Source organism: Mauremys mutica, chromosome 4, assembly GCF_020497125.1.
Source record: "Mauremys mutica isolate MM-2020 ecotype Southern chromosome 4, ASM2049712v1, whole genome shotgun sequence".
In the NCBI taxonomy this organism is placed as follows: Eukaryota; Metazoa; Chordata; order Testudines; family Geoemydidae; genus Mauremys; species Mauremys mutica.
Window position 1 is genome coordinate 143,576,285 of NC_059075.1, and position 20,976 is coordinate 143,597,260.

The following is a 20,976-nucleotide window of genomic DNA, read 5'->3' on the forward strand; positions in this document are numbered from 1 at the left end:
CACACAGTACTGGGGGGTGCATGCCCTGCTCTGGGATTGGGGGTGCGTGTCCTACGCTCATTTCGGATGCACAGCACTGGGGGGTGCATGCCCTGCTCTGGAGATTTGAGGCACACCGTCCACACTAACCATTTGGGGGTACACACAGTACTGGGGGTGCATGCCCTGCTCTGGAGATTTGAGGCACACCGTCCACACTAACCATTTGGGGGTACACACAGTACTGGGGGTGCATGCCCTGCTCTGGAGATTTGAGGCACACCGTCCACACTAACCATTTGGGGGTACACACAGTACTGGGGATGCATACCCTGCTCTGGAGATTTGAGGCACACAGCCCTCACTAACCATTTGGGGGTACACACAGTACTGGGGATGCATACCCTGCTCTGGAGATTTGAGGCACACAGCCCTCACTAACCATTTGGGGGTACACACAGTACTGGGGATGCATACCCTGCTCTGGAGATTTGAGGCACACAGCCCTCACTAACCATTTGGGGGTACACACAGTACTGGGGATGCATACCCTGCTCTGGAGATTTGAGGCACACAGCCCTCACTAACCATTTGGGGGTACACACAGTACTGGGGATGCATACCCTGCTCTGGAGATTTGAGGCACACAGCCCTCACTAACCATTTGGGGGTACACACAGTACTGGGGGTGCATGCCCTGCTCTGGGGATTTGAGGCGCACAGCCCTCACTAACCATTTCGGGGTACACACAGTACTGGGGGTGCATGCCCTGCTCTGGAGATTTGAGGCACACAGCCCTCACTAACCATTTAGGGGGTACACACAGTACTGGGGGTGCATACCCTGCTCTGGGGATTTTGGGGTGCATGTCCCAGACTAGAGATTTGAGGGGGAAAAAACACGAGTACTTGTGGCACCTTAAAGACTAACAAATTTATTTTAGCATGAGCTTTCGTGAGCTAAAGCTCACTTCTTCGGATGTGAGATTTGAGGGTTACCCAATACTTAGGGACCGCATTCCCCTACTGCCCGGGGATGAGGCTTGGCTGTGCCAGTGTCAGCACCCCTCTGGCGTGCGTGGGGCCTCTCCACGCAGTACATGCCAACCCCAAGCAAACAAAAATCGTGAGATTAGGAAGCAGTTGTGGTGCCTTTTCATTTGCTTTCCCGTGGCTGGCAACGCATTCAGTGATTCAGTCACGTTCCCACCTTCCCCTTTGCAGTCAGGCGGGCAGAACCTCCCCTAATGCCCTTCCCCTGCCTCCAGGAGCTGGGGCTTTAAGAGCCGCCGCGCCCAACAGTGCGGACGCGCCACGCACCGAGGTCACTGCACCAGGGGTAGAGGGCGGGGCTGAGCCACTGCCCAAGACCGAGATGGCACCTATCAGCGTCAATGAGAACTACCGGGGCCCACGATTGCCCACAATCAAGATGGCGCCGGAAGCACTTCCGGCCAGGCACTTCCGGATAGGCGGTCGCCCCACCCCATCCCCCGCTGTCAGTTCCCGGCGTGCTTTGCACGGGGTGGCCGGCGGGGCGGGGCCCAGCCAAAGCACGCAAAATGGCCGACTTCGAGGATCGGGTGTCGGACGAGGAGAAGGTAGGGGCAGGGTTTCTTGCCTCCCCTGAGCTTACGGTGTAGCGCCCCCCCGCTGTCCCCATCCCCTAGGCGGACAGGACCTCGGCCCCGCGCTACGGCAGGGGGAGACCCCCCAAGCAGCCCCCTGCCCTTATAGAAGGAGAAACTTCTCCCACTACCCCCCACGTCCAGGGAAGAGACCCCCTGACACTATTCCCCTACTCCCTCATCCCGCCTGGAGAGACCCTCTCTAATGCCCCCACATCCCTCTCTAGCTAGGGACGAGACACCCCTCCAATACCCCCTTCTGCTGCCCTCCCAAAGAGAGGGCACAGACCCCTAAACACACACACAATATATCTCCCTGGTGCTCCATAGAGGAGGGGCAAGGACCTATGTGAACTGTTACCCCATAGGGAAGAGAGCCCCCTATTGTATCATCTTTCCTCCAAAAAGGAAGATAGTCACAGCTCCATGAGAGGGAGAAAACCTCTTATGCTAATTTTGACTCAGTCTGGCATGTGCACTCCCCTCCCCATAACTATATCCCCTTCCTGTTAGAATTCCCCCTCCCCCTTTGCTCATTTCAGAGGAGATGGCACACAGGGGGGGGGTGGTAGTGCCTCCTTCCCCTTTTAGTGTGTCTAATAGTGGGGGGAGGGATGGTGGTGTCTCTCTCCACATTTTATTACTTCACAGACATGGGATAGGAATTGCTGCTTGCTATGGGAATAGCACAGTTCATCTGGACTGTTTCCAGTTGCCATTCGGAGGAAGACCTTAGACAGTCACTAGTAGAGAGCCAGGAGAGGAGCAGTCAGTTCCTTGTGATGATTGTTTCCTTCTAAGGTTTTTGTGTAAATGCTCTTTCAAGTATCTTTTTCAGTGACTGTGGAAAAAACTGTAAAATGTCCATTTTCTTATTGTTGTCTTGTCCTTTTCTAGTAAGTCTCAACTCCTGCACCACCACTGAATGAACCAACCTCAGGTTGGAAGTCAGCTAGCACACAAGTTGGAAGAAGACTTGTGACAAGCCTCATCTCTTAGGAAAAGTCATTGGACTATTTAGTGTCAACAGAGCAGACAGGGCCTCTCCTACAAAGCAAATACACTGACTACATCTATATTGTCAATCTTAACTAGTCTAAAGTTTTCATTTTGCCTTTATCATCTTTAGTTGACATTTTTCTAAATCCTCTTCTGATAGCCCCCTATGAAAAGAACACAATGAAAATTCAGAACACGTAAGAAATTACAACCATAATTTAGCTGCATAACCTGGGAGTATATGGCTGTAGTCTGGGACATGTTCAGGAACATGAATTTGCCAGCACACTGTGTAGGCAGACGGAACATGGCCTACTTGCTACTACAGTGTATAAAAACGCTGTCTTGTTCTCAGTTTTCTTTCCAGATCTGGTCAGTCAGGGTGTGTCAGTTCCTTAATCTGCTTCTGCTAGCAATAGGAGTTCTCGTTGATTAAACTTTGGTGTCATATGCAAGAGGTGGCACAAAGAGTAGATACAAGAAAGATGGAATGAGATCACCAGATCTCTTCATAAAACTCAAAACAAATTGTTTTCAGTGTTTTAAACTGCTATTGGGAAGGTTAATTTTTTTTAAAACTTTTCTTCATTTCCTCTCCACCACCACCCTCCAATATTCTTTTGAAATTTTCTGACCAGGTTCAGCTCATAAATGAATCTATGAAGCAGATCCTTATTATGTACTACCCTGGCTTTCCTTTCACTTGGAAGCTAGAATTACCTGCTGAATGTTGATACTAAAAATGGAGACCTACTTTACTTAGCTAAACACTGGTATTTTAAATTCTGATATTTTGGTACTTTGCATTATTTATCTTCTCATGACTTTGAGTGCAAGTACTATGTTAGTCTACTTAGTAGTATGGGATAAAATATGCTTCTGAACAATTCAAAGGCTAATTTCTAACAGTTTTCTCTATTTGCAAACAGCAGTTTTTAAGCTAAACACCCAATAAGTGATACCTGGTGTTTGTGGTGATTCTGGTCTTCTGTTTCTGTAGCTTTCTTTAGTCCAGGCCTCTTCCTAAATCAATGAGGTTAGTGACCCTTTGCAACAAAAGAAAGGAACAAACCAGGCAAAGGAACATAGAGGCCCCTATCTACAAAAAAAATAATAAAAATAAAAAAATATTAGGCTCTACTGTGTTTCACAGAGCCCCCACTCAGCTGCTGCCTAACCCTGTAGGCACTTAAATTTTTGTTGTAAAAGTTTTTAAGATGCTTATGTTTCAGCCTTTGGGCACTTGCACCACTGTCTCATACCTAAGCCCCAGTGTGATCAAAAACTGAGTCAGGTGTTGCCCTGTCTATTGTGCTCACTAGATTGGGCCCTCTAAGCAACCTCAGAGCATGCTGAATTCTACACAAAATGAATGGAGGAGTGATCACCTCCTTTAATACCTTTAGCCCAGTGGTTAGGGTTTTCAGGTGGGATGGGGAAACCCTGGTTCAGTTATCCTGCCTCTGCCTGATGAGAGAGGATTTGAACCAGGATTTCCCACTTATCAGGTGAGTGTCCTACCTACCGATTTATAGAGTCACTCATTCTGTCTGTGGGTTAATGAATGTTTAATTAGATATACAAAATGGGACAGCTTCAACAAGAGAAATTGAGAGAGACTTACATCAGAATAACCCATAGTCCTTTATCAGAGGGGTAACTGTGTTAGTCTGGATCTGTAAAAAGCGACAAAGAGTTGCCCTGTAGCCACAGGACTCATAGTCCTTTAGTTAGGGTAGTTTGCTCAATGTTGTATAGTATAAATTCTAACCATAAGATTGTATATTTCCTTCTTTTGAGTAAATTCTATACCATTTTCAGCTATTTATACTTTATAGTTCATTATTGAATTTCAGCTGAAGATTTTAACAAAATAAATTAAGCCATCTTTTACCCCTTTCAGTAGGCGTTTCCCCAATTGGGACAGAGATTAAATGAGTTGCCTGTGGCATCATTGACATTGGCAGGGCTGGGAATAGAAGTCAGAGCTCATAGTCTTCTGTTCTAACCAATTGACAACCTTGCAATCATTTTGCTGACAAATCTAGGGCGTTGTTTGTCTTGCATATACTTTCTCTTTTTAAATGCTTAGCTTTAACTGCTCTGACTTTAAAAAAAATCAGTGCACATCACTGAGAGACCAAGCAAAATGAACTAATCTAGTTTGTCACATCTATAAGTATCTATTCGTTGTCCCTCATAGTCACAGGTAAATGTTGGATAATTGAAGTGTATGCTGCATATTCAAGACTTTTTGAATGTATATTGCTCTGGCTTTTTATGAATTCTTTGTACTGTCACCCTCTTTTTCTGCTTCCATTTAAAAAAAAATAGTGGTCAAGTGACTTCACTACTTGATGCTTTCCCCATTTTAGAAAGAGGAAGTTAGTTTCTGCTAGCACTCTGCAGAGATACCTGAAATGGTAATGATGAGCCAGGAAGTAGGTCAGTTTTGCAGAAATAGTGTTAGTTTCATACTTCTGCAGATGAACATGCTATCAGTGTGCTGACACCCAAAGGCGAAGAGACTCCAAAGTGACAACAATGCGGAAGCTTGATATAGAGGATTAAATTCTTTACCACATACAAAGTCTGCTTCTTCCATTTCGTGGGTAGACATTGCTGTTTTCAGTTGTGTAGAGTAATGATTTCTTCCCTGTTTTTTAATTGCTCCAGATCAAAGGGAGGGGAGGGAGAGGATAAAGTTACACTTTATAAAAATGATTACATGTCTTTGCAGTGTGTGTTTTGCTCATGGCTGCTGTTTTAATGGCACTTGTCCTAAATGTAGATTTGTCAATCACTGTCTTGTCTATTTAACTTCACCAATCCTACTAAAGTGGGAGAAGTTACTTATGGATTGAAGTGTACGTAGGAGTTGTGGTTTATTCAGGGTTTGAGTCCTGGACTTAATCTTTTAGGAAGCAAATTACTATAGGTGCAGGGCAGAATTTGGGTCTATAGTGGGATATAATACCAAAAGAGAGGTGGTTATGTCTTCCTAACTATAATAAGGTCCTACTTTATCAGGGCCCCAAGTATAATGCAGTTGTGCAGCTGCATTAATGACCAGCCACATCATTTATCTAATTACCAAGATGTTGCATAAATATAGGCACTGTGTAATTATTTTTAATGGCCTTTTATCCAGCTGCCATTTTAGGAGCTCAGTTGGAAGAGTGACTGTGTCCAGTTGGGGAAGTGGAGTAGGGGGACTATATCCCCTGCTTTGATCCTTCCAATTTAAATGGATCTTGGCATCAGTTAGATGAAGTTGTGTGTGTCCTCTGAGTACAGCAGTTGTAGTAATGCTTTAACATTTCCAGAGTGACATACCTTATGTTTATGCTTATGCTTGTACTTTCTAAGAAAAGCACACACATCAGCCATGTAGGGTAGGGCTCACAGTAAAGTCTACAGGGCAAACTGGGGAACAGCAATGTCTATATTAGTTACTATCCAGTAATCCTGATCACAGTTGAGGATAGTCTAACGCTTTCTGTTACACATTTTCAGAAGTTATATGGATATTAGATACTCTAACTAGAATGAGAGTTATTTAGCTAGTGGGATTTTATTAAACAATAGAAAAAACCACATTTTAGCAATTCTAAATGTCTGGCATGTTTCAGCAAAAAGCAGAAAGAAACTAAGGGTTTGTCTACACTGGCACTTTACAGCGCTGCAACTTTCTTGCTCAGGGGTGTGAAAAAATACCCCCCTGAGTGCAGCAAGTTTCAGTGCTGTAAATCACCAGTATAGACAGTGCACCAGTGCTAGGAGCTACGCCTCTCGTGGAGGTGGGTTTTTATAAGCTGGTGCCGCAACTACACGGCCACGTTAAAGCATGGCCGCGGCAGCATTTTAACGTTGCTAGTAAAGACATGCCCCTAGACTGTTAAGGTGGGCAAACGTTCCATCCCACTTCATACCCGTGTTTATGCCTTTTTATTCTTTTGTCAGTTGCACTCAAACTAATGTAAATATTTTGGGCATTAAAAACATCATAATTTTTAAAATAAATAAGTATAAATAGTTTTTGCTTTTCAAGTATCTGTGACACTGGCACCTTGCTCAGGCTCAGTCCAGCTAAGATGGAGGTGATGCTGGTAGGATGGGAAAGCACCCAGAAAGCATGACAATGCCTCCCCTGTCAGTGAAGTGTTTTAAATCCCTTTGAAGGATGTGGAATTACAAGCTAGACGCCAGAAAAATGTTTTTAAAGGGGGTTGGCCTCTCAACTCTGCTCCTGCAGATTCATTAATTGAATGATTAATTTGATATTTGTACTACTCTGGTTTGTTGTTCAGAATGTCCTTTACAGGACAAATTTAAAACAATTCTTGCTGTATCAGCTGAAGACAATGAATGTAATGCCTTATCCAGCAAGAAAGCCTTAGCCAGCTTTTGCCATAATCAAAAGCTAGGAATAACTGTAAAACTAAGTGGAAAAAAATGGTATGTTTTATATATAAGCCTCAAAGGGAGCAGTGTAATTGTGTGGCTGAGTCTATTTGCCTCCAGAGTCCTGTCCAGTAACATTACATTCCCTCAGGTACTGTGCAAACCATAAAGCCTAGCTTGGAATTAGGGAATCTGTTGTTTAGACTGAAACAAATTTGCCTTAGTACCAAAGCCTCGTGAATTCAAATGATACAACACACTAGCATTCAATACATTTTAGAACTCACTGGTGGTTTTGATTTTCCTTTCCTACTTCAGAGTTCAGGAAATCTCAGGTATTACTTTCTTCTGACATCAGCCTGCTCAGATCTTTATCATAGTGCTTCTGATTCCAGATGCCTTCATTTTTTCACTACATTGTGAATTTTAATGATAGGCCCACAGTACAACGATCAGTGAAGTACACATTTCTAGACAAATGAATTAACTATGTGTCACAGAATGGCACCAAGTCCCTTTATTGACATATGCCAGAAATGGTTCCACATTCTGTGTGGAATTGTTTTCAATTTTTTCCTTAACCAGAGACTCCAAATGAACAGTAATTCCAGAAGAGAGTGTAACATGGCATTACTAATGATCAGGGATCTTAGCTTTCCATGACTGAAAAAAAAAAAAATATCCGATTAAAAAAACCTCACAAAAATCCATGTTTTTCCATGGTTAAAATGAAACACTGAACTAGTTCCCTAGCCACAATATGTATAGGTATCAATGTTTTAGTGATGTACAGTAGAACCCCATTTATCCGAGCCTCCATTATCTGCCTTTCTATATTAACCGAACTACCAGGTGCCCAGGGACTGACCACCCATGCCCCAGCCACCACGGGCTGACCGCAAGAGTTATCAGCGTTGGGCAGCTGGTGGTTCGGTTAATACGGAGAGCTGGATTATGGAGGCCCGGATAAACGGGGGTTTACTGTATACGTTTTTATTTTTTCACAAAATGTAAAAACTCAAGATTCATTGTAAAAATGCAAAATCCACATTTTTCCATGGCAAACGGATTGCTAGGATCCCTGATAATGATAAACCATGGTGTCCAATAATGAATCCCTAGTCAACTCTGTGCAAACTTAGCAACTAATTGATAGGCTTAGATGAGCTTAAATAGAAATTTTCTCCCTTGTTTCCAAATAGGAGGTCTTAGGTCTAAAAGTTTCCTGATCATATTCACTCTATGGTCTTCTTGCACAGGTCATATTGTGTGGATGAAAGATAGAGACGTACCTGTGTAATCAAAGTAGTATACATACTCAATATCCTGAGTTTTGAAGAGGTATTCAGTGCATGCAGCAGAAATAATGTTGGCTTAGGGTTTGCTACTTTGTATTCCCAAAGGTTTTGTGGCTGCTTTTATTTACCGTAAGTATTTTGAGATGCTTTAGCTCCAGTAAAAAGGTTTAACTGTGGCTACTTTTTTCTAGACTGTGGCTCCTGCTCTCTAGATTGCAAGAACAAGAGGGTCCTGATCAGACTGACACAGTAGCTAAACAGGTCAAAAACTTAGAGATAAGTGCCCAGCCTCACTGCTGACTAACTCTCTGATCCTTCCAGTGTTTGTGAAAAGCCTTAAGGCCATGGGTTGTATCACTGATCTGCTTAATCAGGCCGAGTCTCTTTACAACGTGCTCAGGAAATAATGTTTCAGTAGCTAGCTTGAGAATAACTTTGACCTCTGTGAGCTCTTCCCATTTTTTTCTACATTATAGACACTTGTTTGCTCTGGAGGACATCCATCACAAAGCCAGGCAGTGTTGGCAGGAGGTGTGCCCCCAGCTCAGGGTGGTGTGATTCACTAGAATCGCACAACAGCAGATGCAAGAGAAATCACTGGTTGAAATATGGAGGCTTGTTTCTGAGGAAGGGTCTCCCTCTGCTGACATCTCAATTTCATTTTGTAACTTTCCATCACTGTCCACTTTTGCACTTTGTAGGTTTCCATCGCTCCCTGCTTTCTCACTTTGTATCTTTACACTTTCTTCCATGAGTTCTTATAACTTCAATTACTTTCCCTTTGAAGCCTGTAAAGCATAACTAATTGTGTTTAAAGTAGGCAGGATTACATCTTTATGCAAATTTCTAGTCCCATGGTACTTGGTGGGGAGAGGGTATTTGTCTTCCTTCTTGGAAGGCATCTCCTCTCTCAGCTATCACATGCTGCTTGTTTCCTGGTGGTCAGTGGCATCTCCTCCTACCAGTCATCAGCAGCAATGCAATTACATCACAGGCAACCCTCTGCTCTCTCCATGTATATTACACCTCTTAGCTACACAGTTATCCAGTAGGCTGTCATCTAGTAGCAGACCCCTCCACCCCTCTCAGGACAATGGTAACTCACTCTGTACGTAATTGACATATGGACCTCCAGGCAATTCCAAGCCGTGGAACTCAGTGGTGTTTTGTTAGGTCACAAGAAGATTCTTAGATTTTTTTAAAAGGGAGAATGTTGGCTAATTTTGTGTGCACTTGTGCAGGCTGAGCAGTTTGGTGTCTAAGGTGATGTTTGTGATCAAAAAGGGTGTTTACAAAGCAAAGTCCACGTTTTCAAGTGTTCACAAATTTTGGGTGACCATCTTGGGAGTCCTAGAGATTGATTTGTCAGAGGTGTTGAGCAGCTGCAGCTTCTGTTGACTTCAGTTAGAGTTGTGGGTGCTCAGATACTCTGAAAAATCGGGCCCAAAGTCTCAAGTTGGGTCCCCAGAACTGGAAGCACACAAAACTAATGTTAGGCTTAGAAGGATTAGATTTTTATCTGTAAATGTCAGTAACCCTCAATTTCATTTCACGCACACACCCACCCACACACACACACTATTTCCATTGATCATCAAAATTTACAGATGGGCAAAGTAAGAAAAATGCTATTTGGGAACGTTAGAGTTTGATTTAAGGGTCTTTACTGTGTATTTTGGCATATGATAGTGACAGTTTGTATTTTAACTGTTAGAAAGCTTTAACTTTTTGACTTTCAACATCTGTCACTAAATAATAATTGCCTGACCCCCACATAATTTCCTAAAATTGTGAAAATCTAAATTTATGACCATCAAAATGAATGCATAAAACCCATAATTTTGTGCAACTGTGAAAATTTACACTGATAAAAATTTTAAAAATACTTAAACATAAACATCAATATTATCCATCCAAATTATTAAAAAATAAAAATCAGATTGTGGAGCTTAACTAAAGGACGCTTTTGAAAATTTGTGCCTAAATCTGTCCATAAATAGTAGCACTATCTATAACTGTAACACTCCGTTCTGCTAGTGAGCTATGCTGGTGTAAATATGTTGCAGTTTGTTGGTACCTAAACAAAAGACTTGCACTGTTTATGGAATTTAGTCTAATAACTATTCTGCTTTACTGCAGGTGCGTATAGCTGCAAAATTCATCACTCATGCACCACCAGGAGAATTTAATGAAGTGTTTAATGGTGAGTAAATAACAGAAAATTAAATAGCTCATAGGATTTTCCAGGTTTCAGCTATTATCAGAAAGAAAATATTTAAGGTACCTCACAAAATATGATTGGCAGAGGGGCTATACTTTTTAAGGCCAAGATTTTTCAGAAGTGGCTAATGATTTTAAATACGGCCTTATGACATCTTACAAGAGGCTGGATACTCAGCACAATCAGACCCTGTTAAAGTGTCCCAACTTAAACGCCTCAAAATTGAGGCACCCAAATCAGCCATTTTTGGAGTCATGGCCTAGGATCTTAGGTTAATGTAAATCTTTTTGTGATCTTTGTTTATGTGTGCTTCTCACATGGGTGTTGTTCTATTGTTTCCTTAGTACCTTTCAGGCTTGATCTGAACTGTTTGAAGCCATTTATATCAATGCAAAATCCTTTGTCTGGATGCCATTTCACCTTGCTGCTTTGGTACAGCATCGACTTGATGGTATTGTGATGAATAGTAAATGTTCTAAACTGGCTTTTACCAGACAAATGTAAAATCTAATTGTAAATGGATATCATCAGGTACTCTGAAGTTTATGTTATGGAGACATAATAGTAACTAGCTTTCCATTTATGTCATATATTTTGGACTCCATCATCAGAAAACACCACAGGAGCCATTTTCACTGTTCAACAATGGTGTGACTGGAATTTTGTTAGAGCCAGAAGAGTTTTTGGTTTACTGTCATTCTACCATAACTCAAAAGTGGCTAAAGAAGTTCTTTAACTTAATAATGAAAAAAAAAAAGTTGTTTTGAACAGTGACCAAGAAAGAAAATTACAGCCCCAAAGGTACATGTTTCAGAAAGCTGTGAATGTATGAAAATGGAGAGTATAATGGAAAATGGAAAATGATTAATTCTTATTCTGCTACTACTAATAATAATCTTATGTAGAGTTTCATCAGTAGATCTCAAAGAACTTTATAAAGCATCATTATCCCCATTTTACAGATGGGGAAACTGAGGCATGGTTTGCCCAAGGTCTCACAGCAGGCCAATAGAAGAGCCAGGAGTAGAATTCAGGTCTCCTGAGTTCCAGTCCAGTGCTCGATCCACTATAGTGATATAGCCCCTCTGCCTAGCATGGTTATGCTTTACTAGCCTTTAATCAGAACCATCACACAGACAGCAAGGAGGGAAGAATTTAGTTCCATTATACAACCACACAGTGTTTAGTAAAATGATTTACAGCCACTGTAATGTTTGTTGAGCCTCTGCTTCCATTTCAGTTTTAGGGTGCAAAGACAGACATTTGATACTCTGTCTGAACTTTCTTTTCTCTAGATGTCCGGTTACTGCTTAACAATGACAATCTTCTCAGGGAAGGGGCAGCACAGTAAGTATTGTTTAAAACAGGTTTCAGAACATTTTAAGGAAGTGTGTGAGCATGTGTTTTTTCAGTCTAATGACATAACAATGTGAACTGCGATCAATTGTAGTGTTGGTGGAGGGGGTGATGTACAGTAATTTCCCTCTCCCAACCAAAGCACATGGAAAGGTGGAGGGTCACCTCCCAAAAGTCTAAGCAGAACTACCTTTGTTATAATAGAATCTAAACACATGAGGAGAGCCAACATATATATATATATATTGTAACCTTTTAGCATCCTAAGGAATGATTCATCTTTGTTCAAATCATCAGAGGACTGGTACCTGTCATGCCGTCTGGAGTGGCTCATGATGGTGAATGCCATCCTCAGGGCGGGCAGATGTCAAGAAGCAGAGATAAGACCCCAGCTAGTTGTATGTTCTATAATTAGCTTCCACCAACCCAGTAACAAGTGTGAACTCCTGAAGCACAAAAACAGTCATACCACGGAGTCACAGACAGTCCCCTTGGGCACGCCAGTCTATCTTGTCCCCCAGGCAAGCTGGACGGAGGGCTTGCTACAGGTACAGTGCTGCAGCTGTGTCGCTGTAGCGCTTTAGTGAAGACGTGGTAGCTGTGTTGATGGGAGAAGCTCTCCTGTCAACCTAGCGCTGTCTACACCGGGGGCTAGGTTGGTATAACTACGTTGCTCAGGGTGTGGATTTTTCACACCTCTGAGCGACGTGGTTACACCGATGGGCGTTTGTAGTGTAAACCTGGACTTAGTGATAGTTGGTTGCGCTATACCAAAGGTCTCAAAATATTCATATTGCTCCCATCACAGGAAACCAGTCATTTACCCCAGGTCAATTCATACCTTCGATATCACACCAAAAAATATCCCCAAGAGCACTGTCTATGAAAGTATTAAACATGGACATTTTCTCTGTACTGGGATTTGTATTCATTAATCCCTCAGTGAAATATAAATAATAAAGATTGCACAGTTAAAGCTTACCTTTTTTCTTTTCAATTATTAACAGTGCATTTGCCCAATATAACATGGATCAGTTCACTCCCGTGAAGATCGAGGGGTATGATGATCAGGTAAGACAAAGTTTTGCTGTCTGTCTTTGCAGGTTTTCAGATTGGTATCCATCACGGCAGGTATTACAATGTCCTTCCATAACGATCGGGATGGGAAGTTCTGGTTAGGTTGAAAATATGATCTTCTGATCACCTGACATTTTTCTTTGCACTCAGTACTTAGCAAACTTCTCTCCTTACAGAAAAGCCTCAGACTGAATGTTTCCTTGTGACCATGCTCTCTGTTACTAACCAAATGGGGCTAATTCCATACTTCTTCCTTGGGCACAACTCCCTGCTAAAGCCAGTGGAAGTCTTGCCTGAGGCAGAGTGAGCAAAGAATGCTTTTCTTTTAGGGCTGTTTAGCAGCTCTCGGATGCTGCATACTCCCAGCTCCCATTGGTTTCAGTATCAGGCTCTTAAAACATAGCATATGTTCTTTTTCCATATCCATCTATACCAACCCCCTCCTTATCCAATTATTCCAAATATATTGGCTCTCCCATTATATCATTTCAGCCTTTCTGCATTCCCTTCTCCTGTATAAAACCACAAACTAAAGAACTTCCCGTTTCCCTCCAAAAGATGGTCTGGGGATTTTTTTGCCTCTTGATAGTTACAGACTTAAGTTTCACAACGGGTATAATTAATTTCCGTTTTTCGGAGGAAGAAAGTGATCCCTGTTGGAGACTGAAAGCAGGCTTGGCTGCCTCTTGTTTCTGAGCTCAATGCTGATACAGGAACTGCATCCCAGTGTCCCCTTGTGCCAGAGGGTTCCCGTGGTGCAGGCATGGGAACTATAGCAGTACTAGGCTGCCGATAGAAGCAGATTTGACAGAAGCTATATAACCTGTGAGAAGGAGGTTTGGCTCTTCTGCTTGGTCTGGCTCCTGAGATGACTGATCTCCTGGTGGGACAGGGAATGCCCTGTTGTGCTGTTCAAGACCATTCACCCCAGCCTAAACCTGATACATAGTGAAGTAGCCACATCTACTCTTCCTCCTTGATCAGAGGAGGAGTTGCTGCAACATAGAGGCTTATGGAAGGAAGAAGAGAGAGGAAAATGATGGAACCCTGAGGTACACCCACCCTTCCCTCTAGGAAGGAGAAAGAAATGGGGTTTGAGGTATCCTATTATAGTTTACAGAAGCAGAATAATTGATGTTTGTATTTCGTACAAAGGATCCCAAAAAACATTGTAAGCTTTGTATACACAGCATCACTGAATGCAGCCATCTTTGGGCTGGATAGCTACAACATAACCATGCTGAGAGGGAAAGTTTGTCCAAGGACCTCACAGCAAACCCCAAATCATTAAGTGAACCATAGAAACATTAATGTCCTTGCAAAGGAGAGGGCACTTCAGATCATAAGGTTTCATCTGAAACAAATAGCGCCTTGTGGTGAAATCTAGCAAACTTGCACTCAAGAGCCCCAGAAGAGCAAAGTGACATTTAAATCAGCATAAGGAAGCGCTTCAATCTTTCGCTTTATTTTTCAGGTCTTAATTACAGAACACGGCGACCTGGGCAATGGCAGATTTTTGGACCCAAGGAACAAACTTTCCTTTAAGTTTGATCATTTAAGGAAAGAAGCGAGTGATCCCCATCCTGAGGACACAGAAGCAGCTCTAAAGCCATGGAGAGATGCCTGTGACAGTGCGCTGAGAGCATATGTGAAAGATCACTATCCCAGTGGCTTTTGTACTGTTAAGTACCTACCTTATTTCATTGATGGTTCTTTGCCCCATGTCTGTTAGTCCCATAGGGAGACTTTGTACTGTATTTTGGGCTCGCATCTTCGTGAGTGTCTGTCTTGTAGGTCCTTATTCCTGTACAGCAAAGACAAGAGGGTGCAGAGATTTTGTGTGCACAGTCATATCATGTGTAAACCAGTGGCAAAATGTTTCCCTTAATTACCTCAATCACCTGTGGGTAAATTTGCATGAATGCACCTTGCAGCCCTCTCCAGTGCTAAGCTGACCAGGAAAGGGAAGTAATGTGTGTGTGCATAGACAAGGTAGCTAATGGTATATGTGCACTGTCTGCTCTCGCTCAACGCTGTGGTATAGCAGGATATTGAAGCTCCATCTAGTGTTCCCAGGATTAGGAACACAAAGCTGGTGGAATACACGCAGCAAGAACTTGGCACTGTGATGCTTATTTTTCATTTCTTTATGAATTCAGGTTTACGGCAAGACTATAGATGGACAGCAGACAATTATTGCCTGTATTGAGAGCCACCAGTTTCAGCCCAAAAACTTCTGGTAAGAATATTTTCAAGTGTTCGTGCTGTTATGCTTAAACAAAGCACATGAGATCTTTTATAGGAGAGAAGGCAACACACCACATTTATTGAGAATACAGCAATTAGCATATGCTTTTCCGTCACACACACACACCATGCACACAGTCCTGCCAGTTGATGTTTATAATTACCAGTCCAGAGTCTGGATCAATCTAGTGGCCAGCCAGATTGGTTGCAGAGGGGAGCCGGGCTCAGTCGGTCGTGATCCGATGCTCCTGGAGTGGTGGCAAGACGAACCCAAAGCCCCATGGCAAAGCACCCTGTTTTTAAAGTCCTTTTTCTCTGTTGAAATCTATGGATTTTGCTGTGTCAGTTTATGACCGGTTACTCCTTAATTGGTGTTCTCTTTTGATGTTAACATTCCAAAACACCTCCGAGAGGGTCATCCTGTCCCGGATTTGATTTAATCAGTTGTCTTTAGGGGTGCCAGCCTCCACCTCAGGGTCATCAATCTGCCCTTCCTCAATCATGGATGCGCGTTGATGGTTCTCTGGCGTCAATAAGTCTCTATAAGTGTCTTCACTCCTCCTTTCTTGACCATCTGGTTAACAGTGGCCTTCACACCTTATCTTTTCCTGATGCATGCATTCCTCATTCACACAAACAGTCTTTTACAGAGACCTTTGAGGATACAAACAGCAGTTTTTTATATCAAGCAAAAAATACATTGTAAATTAAACCTTGCTAAATTTTATAACCAAAACAATTCACATTGAGGCCCAGACCTTCAATGTTCCTCAAATCTACTTAACATAAGACACAATACAGGATCCTGTCTCTTACTAACTAAGCCTTAAAACAAAGAACTAAAAGGGCCCAATTTGTAATGCATATGGGAAACAGAATCCCATAGACCCAGAGGGTCAGTCCTTTCTGCTTTTCAAAAAGGGTGGCTGGCAGGATGAATTCAAATCATACATTAATTCTCATAGTACAATTATAAAATCCTGCTCCTACAGTGCTCCTGCCTTTTCTAGCCCTTTGAGCATGAGTTCTTCCTTTCCGTGCCTGCTCCCAAGCAGTAGGCTGATCCAGAACAGGTCCTCTGCTGCCGGCCTTGCCCACTTCCCGATAGCTTCTGCTTCTGGCCTGCCTGATGGCAAGCTGGATGAAATTGCTCCGAGGGAGGCCCCTGTGCTGCTCCATGAACCAGCCAGGGAAAGAGGCACTAGTGAAGCCACGGAGCTGTAGCCCTCATTGTTTCGGAGCCCAAGCTGTACTGATGCATTGAACTGCTCTGCACCAATGGAGTGAGGTGCCAGGTGAGGCCTTTGAATGTGGTCACAGGGTGCTGGAAGACGAGCAGAGGCCGCACATTGGGCTCTTTCCCAGTCAGTTTGTGCTTTGGTTCTTTTTAGGAATGGCCGTTGGAGATCAGAGTGGAAATTTACCATCACGCCCCCTGCGGCTCAGGTGGTTGCAGTGCTGAAGATCCAGGTTAGTTACACTGCTCAGCAACAATCACATCGGTTGCATCGCTGCTTCTCAAGGAGTTCTTATGGGTTTGACTCAGAAAAGAAATCCTTAGAGGTCCACAAAGATGTCATTTTAAACTAGGACACTTCATGACTGCTGACTTGTGCATCGGCTGTTTAAAATACTAAAGGAATGTAAGTTATAAAGAAAGTTATAATAGCTAAAATCTGTCCTGATTGTTTAGTGTTAGTGGATTGTACTACCATGTGCATCCAAGCTCTGCACTTCACTACTGGTCCCTGCTAACCAGGAGTGAGCCTACAAGCTGTCCTGTGAACCCTTTATTGCCTGCTCTCATCCAAGCTGTAATGAGTGTTTACTATATTAGCGTAATATTGAAAGGTCCTGGCTGAGAATAAAACCCCTTGGAAAATCCAGCCAGCCTTAATTAGTTTCTATTGCAGGCTGAGAAAACTGTCACAACATTGTGACCGTGTCTGTGGACAGTGCCTAGCATAATGGAGGTCTGGCTCGGTTGGGGCCTCTAGGTATTACCACAATATAATGTTAATTATAAACTGGGCTTATTCTTTCTTTGTGCAGGTTCATTACTATGAAGATGGCAACGTGCAGCTAGTTAGCCATAAAGACATCCAAGACTCTCTAACGGTTTCAGTGAGTATGGAGAATTTACAACATTTCAGCAGCTCTTCTGTGTTGGTTTATGTCCCCAAGGGCAGCTTTGCTCTCAAATATGACTCCACTCTTGTGTCACTTACTGTAAAGGCTTTTGATCAAATTATAGGCTGACAAGTCAATGCAGCAGCAACACATGCAGTGGCCTGTGGGAAACCCAGCTTCTTACACTGCTTGTAAACTAAAGACTGTAGTGAGAGGCACGCTGCAGGGTGTTAGTTGTATGCTCTTCACATTTAGAGTAGGGGTCACATATGCCATGGAGGAAACTAGTCGCCTTCTCTTCTCTGTGGGAGGAAAAGGGAGAATTTGAACCAAAATACAGCAGCATGTTTCTGAAAAATCTTGATCCTTCAGCACCAAGGCCAGGCAAATGTAGTTGCAACAAGTGCTTGGGTGTCCTCACCCCGGTGCTGAAGAGAAGGTAACAGTCTTGTAATGACAATTAGGCCGGAAGGAAAAGGGAGGCAGTGGTGTCTGTTCACAAGTCTGTTCTGTATCAAGAACACCCAGTTCTCTTTTGCTCACTAGAGGGCAGCCCTGTCTTTCACTTTGCACTGGATAGTGTGTTTAATGTCAGCTTCTCTTACCTCTGTTCCCTGCTGAGCAGCAGCACAGTTGCTAATGGGTACTGGCCCGATGTAGGCCTGAAACTGTCAGCTTTGTCTTTCCCTAATCGCTGATGAGCTAAGTAGTTACAGAATTTCATTCTAGAAGGAAACCCATTTAATAGATTTTTATATTCAGCCTTTTGATTGAACCTGAAAGTAAATTTTGTTCCTCTGACTCTGTAGAATGATGTCCAAACAGCCAAGGAATTTATTAAAATCATAGAACATGCGGAAAATGAGTATCAGGTAAGATAATTTAGCAGGGATCCCTGTGATTCCATTAGGCTTGTTTATTTTCATGAATATTTTAAAAGATACTTCCCTCTATTTACAAACAATCAGAACATGAAAGATTAATGCTCTAGTTTTGTTCTGCCCCTTGTCCTTTCTTCTCTGCCTTCTTTTTCTAGTTTCATAGTCAATTTATCTGATTTCGATTGTAAATTCTTTGGAGCAGGGACAGTAGTTTATCTGTAAGCCACCAGGCACAGTTATGGGGCTATCTAAGTGTTTAAAAACAAATGAAATAAAGTCAGCAGTATGGCAAGTCCCTTTAAAGGATATTAACAAGAAACTGGAGTGGGTCCTGGAAGGTGCAAAGTCACTGATTCCAATTCCTGAGAAGATCACACTGCGTACAGCTGTTGGCAAACTCAGCAGAAAGGCCAGGGAGCAGGTGAGTCAGGGAGCCTGAACTCTCCTCTCCACCTCCCTGTGACTAAGAGCCTTTGCTAAGGAAAGGTCTGCTACAGCTCCCCATGCAATGCTGGTTCTGTGTGTAAGAAGGGGCCTTTCCAGAAGGCCTTTTGCAAATAAATTCACTTGAGAAGGAGGAGAAGGCAAGAGACCCTTTCTCAACATATGCACACTCCCCTGCTAAGTTTGCTTTATCAGTTAGTTGGTATGCAGCATGCCTGGCTTTAATACGGAGTAATGCTTTTTGAAAGCATCCATCCTCCTGCTGTAGTAGTTCTGCTTAGAAAAACACTTTCAATGTGGTTGTTTTTGCAGACGGCAATCAGTGAAAACTATCAGACTATGTCCGACACCACGTTCAAAGCCTTGCGTCGGCAGCTGCCCGTCACTCGCACCAAGATTGACTGGAACAAAATCCTCAGCTACAAGATTGGAAAAGAAATGCAAAATGCTTAAGGCAGAACTGATGAGATTGATGAAATGGTAGCGTACAAAAAACTAAATGTGGTTGTATGCCAAGTAGGTGGTTTCCAAACCAGTGTGGCATTTTGCTAGGGCTTTCAAAGCTAACAAGTTTTCTTGCCCCAAGGAGAACTATTGAACAAATAGCATTGTCTTTGTGTTTTGTGTTCCCCTACTGTTGTGGAAAAATTCACTCACAGTCTCAGACTCAGCCTGAGGCCCGTTTATTGATTACACACCAACACACTGGGGGCAGCGGCTATTGGAACTGCTCCCCCGAAGCAAAGCCCATACAGGAGCTTTTAAAGCTTGAAACCACTAACAAATTACACATACTTGAGTAATAATTACCTTATTTGGAATACATTGCAAAATCAATACAGGGCAAGAGTTAGGGTCTTTTCGGTACTTTCCAGCACCCTTTTGCGACCTTGCCTTGTATGGATGTAATTGAGTTAGGGTCTCCTCGGTATTTTCCAGTCTTTTGTTACAATCTTGCCTTTTAAGGTGTGCAATTACACAATGGTCTACCGGGTACAGTTACACAATGGGGGAGGGCAGGAGTTTAATTTATAATTGCTTCACACCTATAGGTGATTGAATTGCTTCATACAAGCAGTTATTGCATTTTTAAAAACAGCAGACTCATATTGCAAATTGTTCTTGTTTCAAGGGCTTTCCACCGCCTTCCCTCTGGCCCCTCCCTTTTTGTCTTAACCCCTGACCGCTGCTTTCAGGGAGCACAACACTTGGCTTCGCTCAGGTTTTGGCCTAGATCAAGCAAATGAAAGCCTAGCATTAGGGCCAGCAATTTTTTTCCTCCACACTGCCATGCAAACTTCCTGTTACTGCATTTACTGGTAGGTCATTTGAATTAAACCACATTCATGGTTCGATGATATAGCTCTGTTTGGGAGTCACTGTAATTACTGGCTGGAAAATTTCCTAGCCCTGAAAGCCCTTCTATAAATACAGGCAGGTGGTGTTGGGAGTATTTTCCCTGCACCCTTATACAGCCCTCCAGATACTTCAGTAAGTTTGTCAGATCTGGTAACAGCTCAAGCTGCTGTGCTGCAAACTGTAACAAATGCCAGAGAAGACGCATCTCCCATATATGCCTGCTGTTGATCTCCACATAGCAATGGGCCTATAGGCTTAGATTTTAATATCTGAAATGAGTTTACATGATCCCTTACAGAAATCTCAAGAAGGCCAGATTTTCTGTGTAAGTAATTTTTTTAAACCCAAAGATTCCATGTTCCCTCTAAGTGAACCTTTTTTTTTTTTTGGCTTTTCTTTTCCCTGGAAGTGTGGTTAATAGACATCTGCATTTTTACAGAACAGCTAATCCAGTTAGTTCTCTCTTTTTTTCCCCCACTATTGTTAAAATTTGTTAGTATTGTGACTGCTGAGACATTTTGTCTGGTTGGAGATTAAATATTAGAGTTAAAAATGCAAATGTCTAAGGAATAGTAGGTATGTTGTGCTTTAATGCTTTGTGGCAGGTTCCTAGAGTTTGTACCACAGGTGTATGAATGGATGGTGTATTAAATGATAAATAAAAGATTTGCACCCAAGTGAGAGAAAAATCACTCACAATCTTTGTCTCTTTCTGTTGGGGCCAGTTTCTTGTTATGCTTGGAACGCTGGGATTAATATCTGCTTTTGAAAACTTGTTCTAAATTATTCCATTTTTCATAGAACAGAAAACAGCTGAGTGATTGAGAAGCAGCTTCCCCTGAAAGAGAGAAGTACATTTTCTCTCTCTAAGGCCATGTCTACACTAGCACTTTTATCAGTATAAACGATGTCACTCATGGGTATGAATAAAACCGCACCCTGGGCAACATAAG

The 20,976-nt window shown here is 42.7% G+C and overlaps 1 protein-coding gene and 2 long non-coding RNA genes across 3 annotated transcripts; 1 reads left to right on the top strand and 2 right to left on the bottom strand.

Annotated features, from left to right (window-relative positions):
* Window positions 1–1,466: 1,466 nt before the first annotated feature.
* Window positions 1,467–20,715, top strand: CAPZA1 (capping actin protein of muscle Z-line subunit alpha 1). The gene is made up of 10 exons (XM_045014102.1): window positions 1,467–1,580; window positions 10,448–10,511; window positions 11,825–11,876; window positions 12,893–12,956; window positions 14,437–14,643; window positions 15,122–15,201; window positions 16,601–16,679; window positions 17,262–17,333; window positions 18,149–18,211; window positions 18,977–20,715. Exons 1-10 carry the CDS (start codon window positions 1,542–1,544, stop codon window positions 19,115–19,117), a joined length of 861 nt encoding a protein of 286 aa, XP_044870037.1. The 5' UTR covers window positions 1,467–1,541; the 3' UTR covers window positions 19,118–20,715.
* On the bottom strand, window positions 2,113–4,421 carry LOC123368886. The gene is made up of 3 exons (XR_006578923.1): window positions 3,869–4,421; window positions 3,569–3,705; window positions 2,113–2,770 (listed from the first exon to the last, which is right to left on the bottom strand). It is a non-coding gene; the product is annotated as an uncharacterized LOC123368886 (long non-coding RNA).
* Window positions 12,898–16,075, bottom strand: LOC123368887. The gene is made up of 4 exons (XR_006578924.1): window positions 15,968–16,075; window positions 15,374–15,922; window positions 14,657–14,766; window positions 12,898–13,056 (listed from the first exon to the last, which is right to left on the bottom strand). It is a non-coding gene; the product is annotated as an uncharacterized LOC123368887 (long non-coding RNA).
* Window positions 20,716–20,976: the final 261 nt, after the last annotated feature.

Coding starts and splice junctions, on each gene's coding strand:
- CAPZA1 (XM_045014102.1), top strand. CDS start 1,542: ATGGCCGACTTCGAGGATCGGGTGTCGGACGAGGAGAAG. Junction 10,512..11,824: donor ATTTAATGAAGTGTTTAATG/GTGAGTAAATAA, acceptor TCTTTTCTCTAG/ATGTCCGGTTACTGCTTAAC. Junction 17,334..18,148: donor AAGACTCTCTAACGGTTTCA/GTGAGTATGGAG, acceptor CTGACTCTGTAG/AATGATGTCCAAACAGCCAA.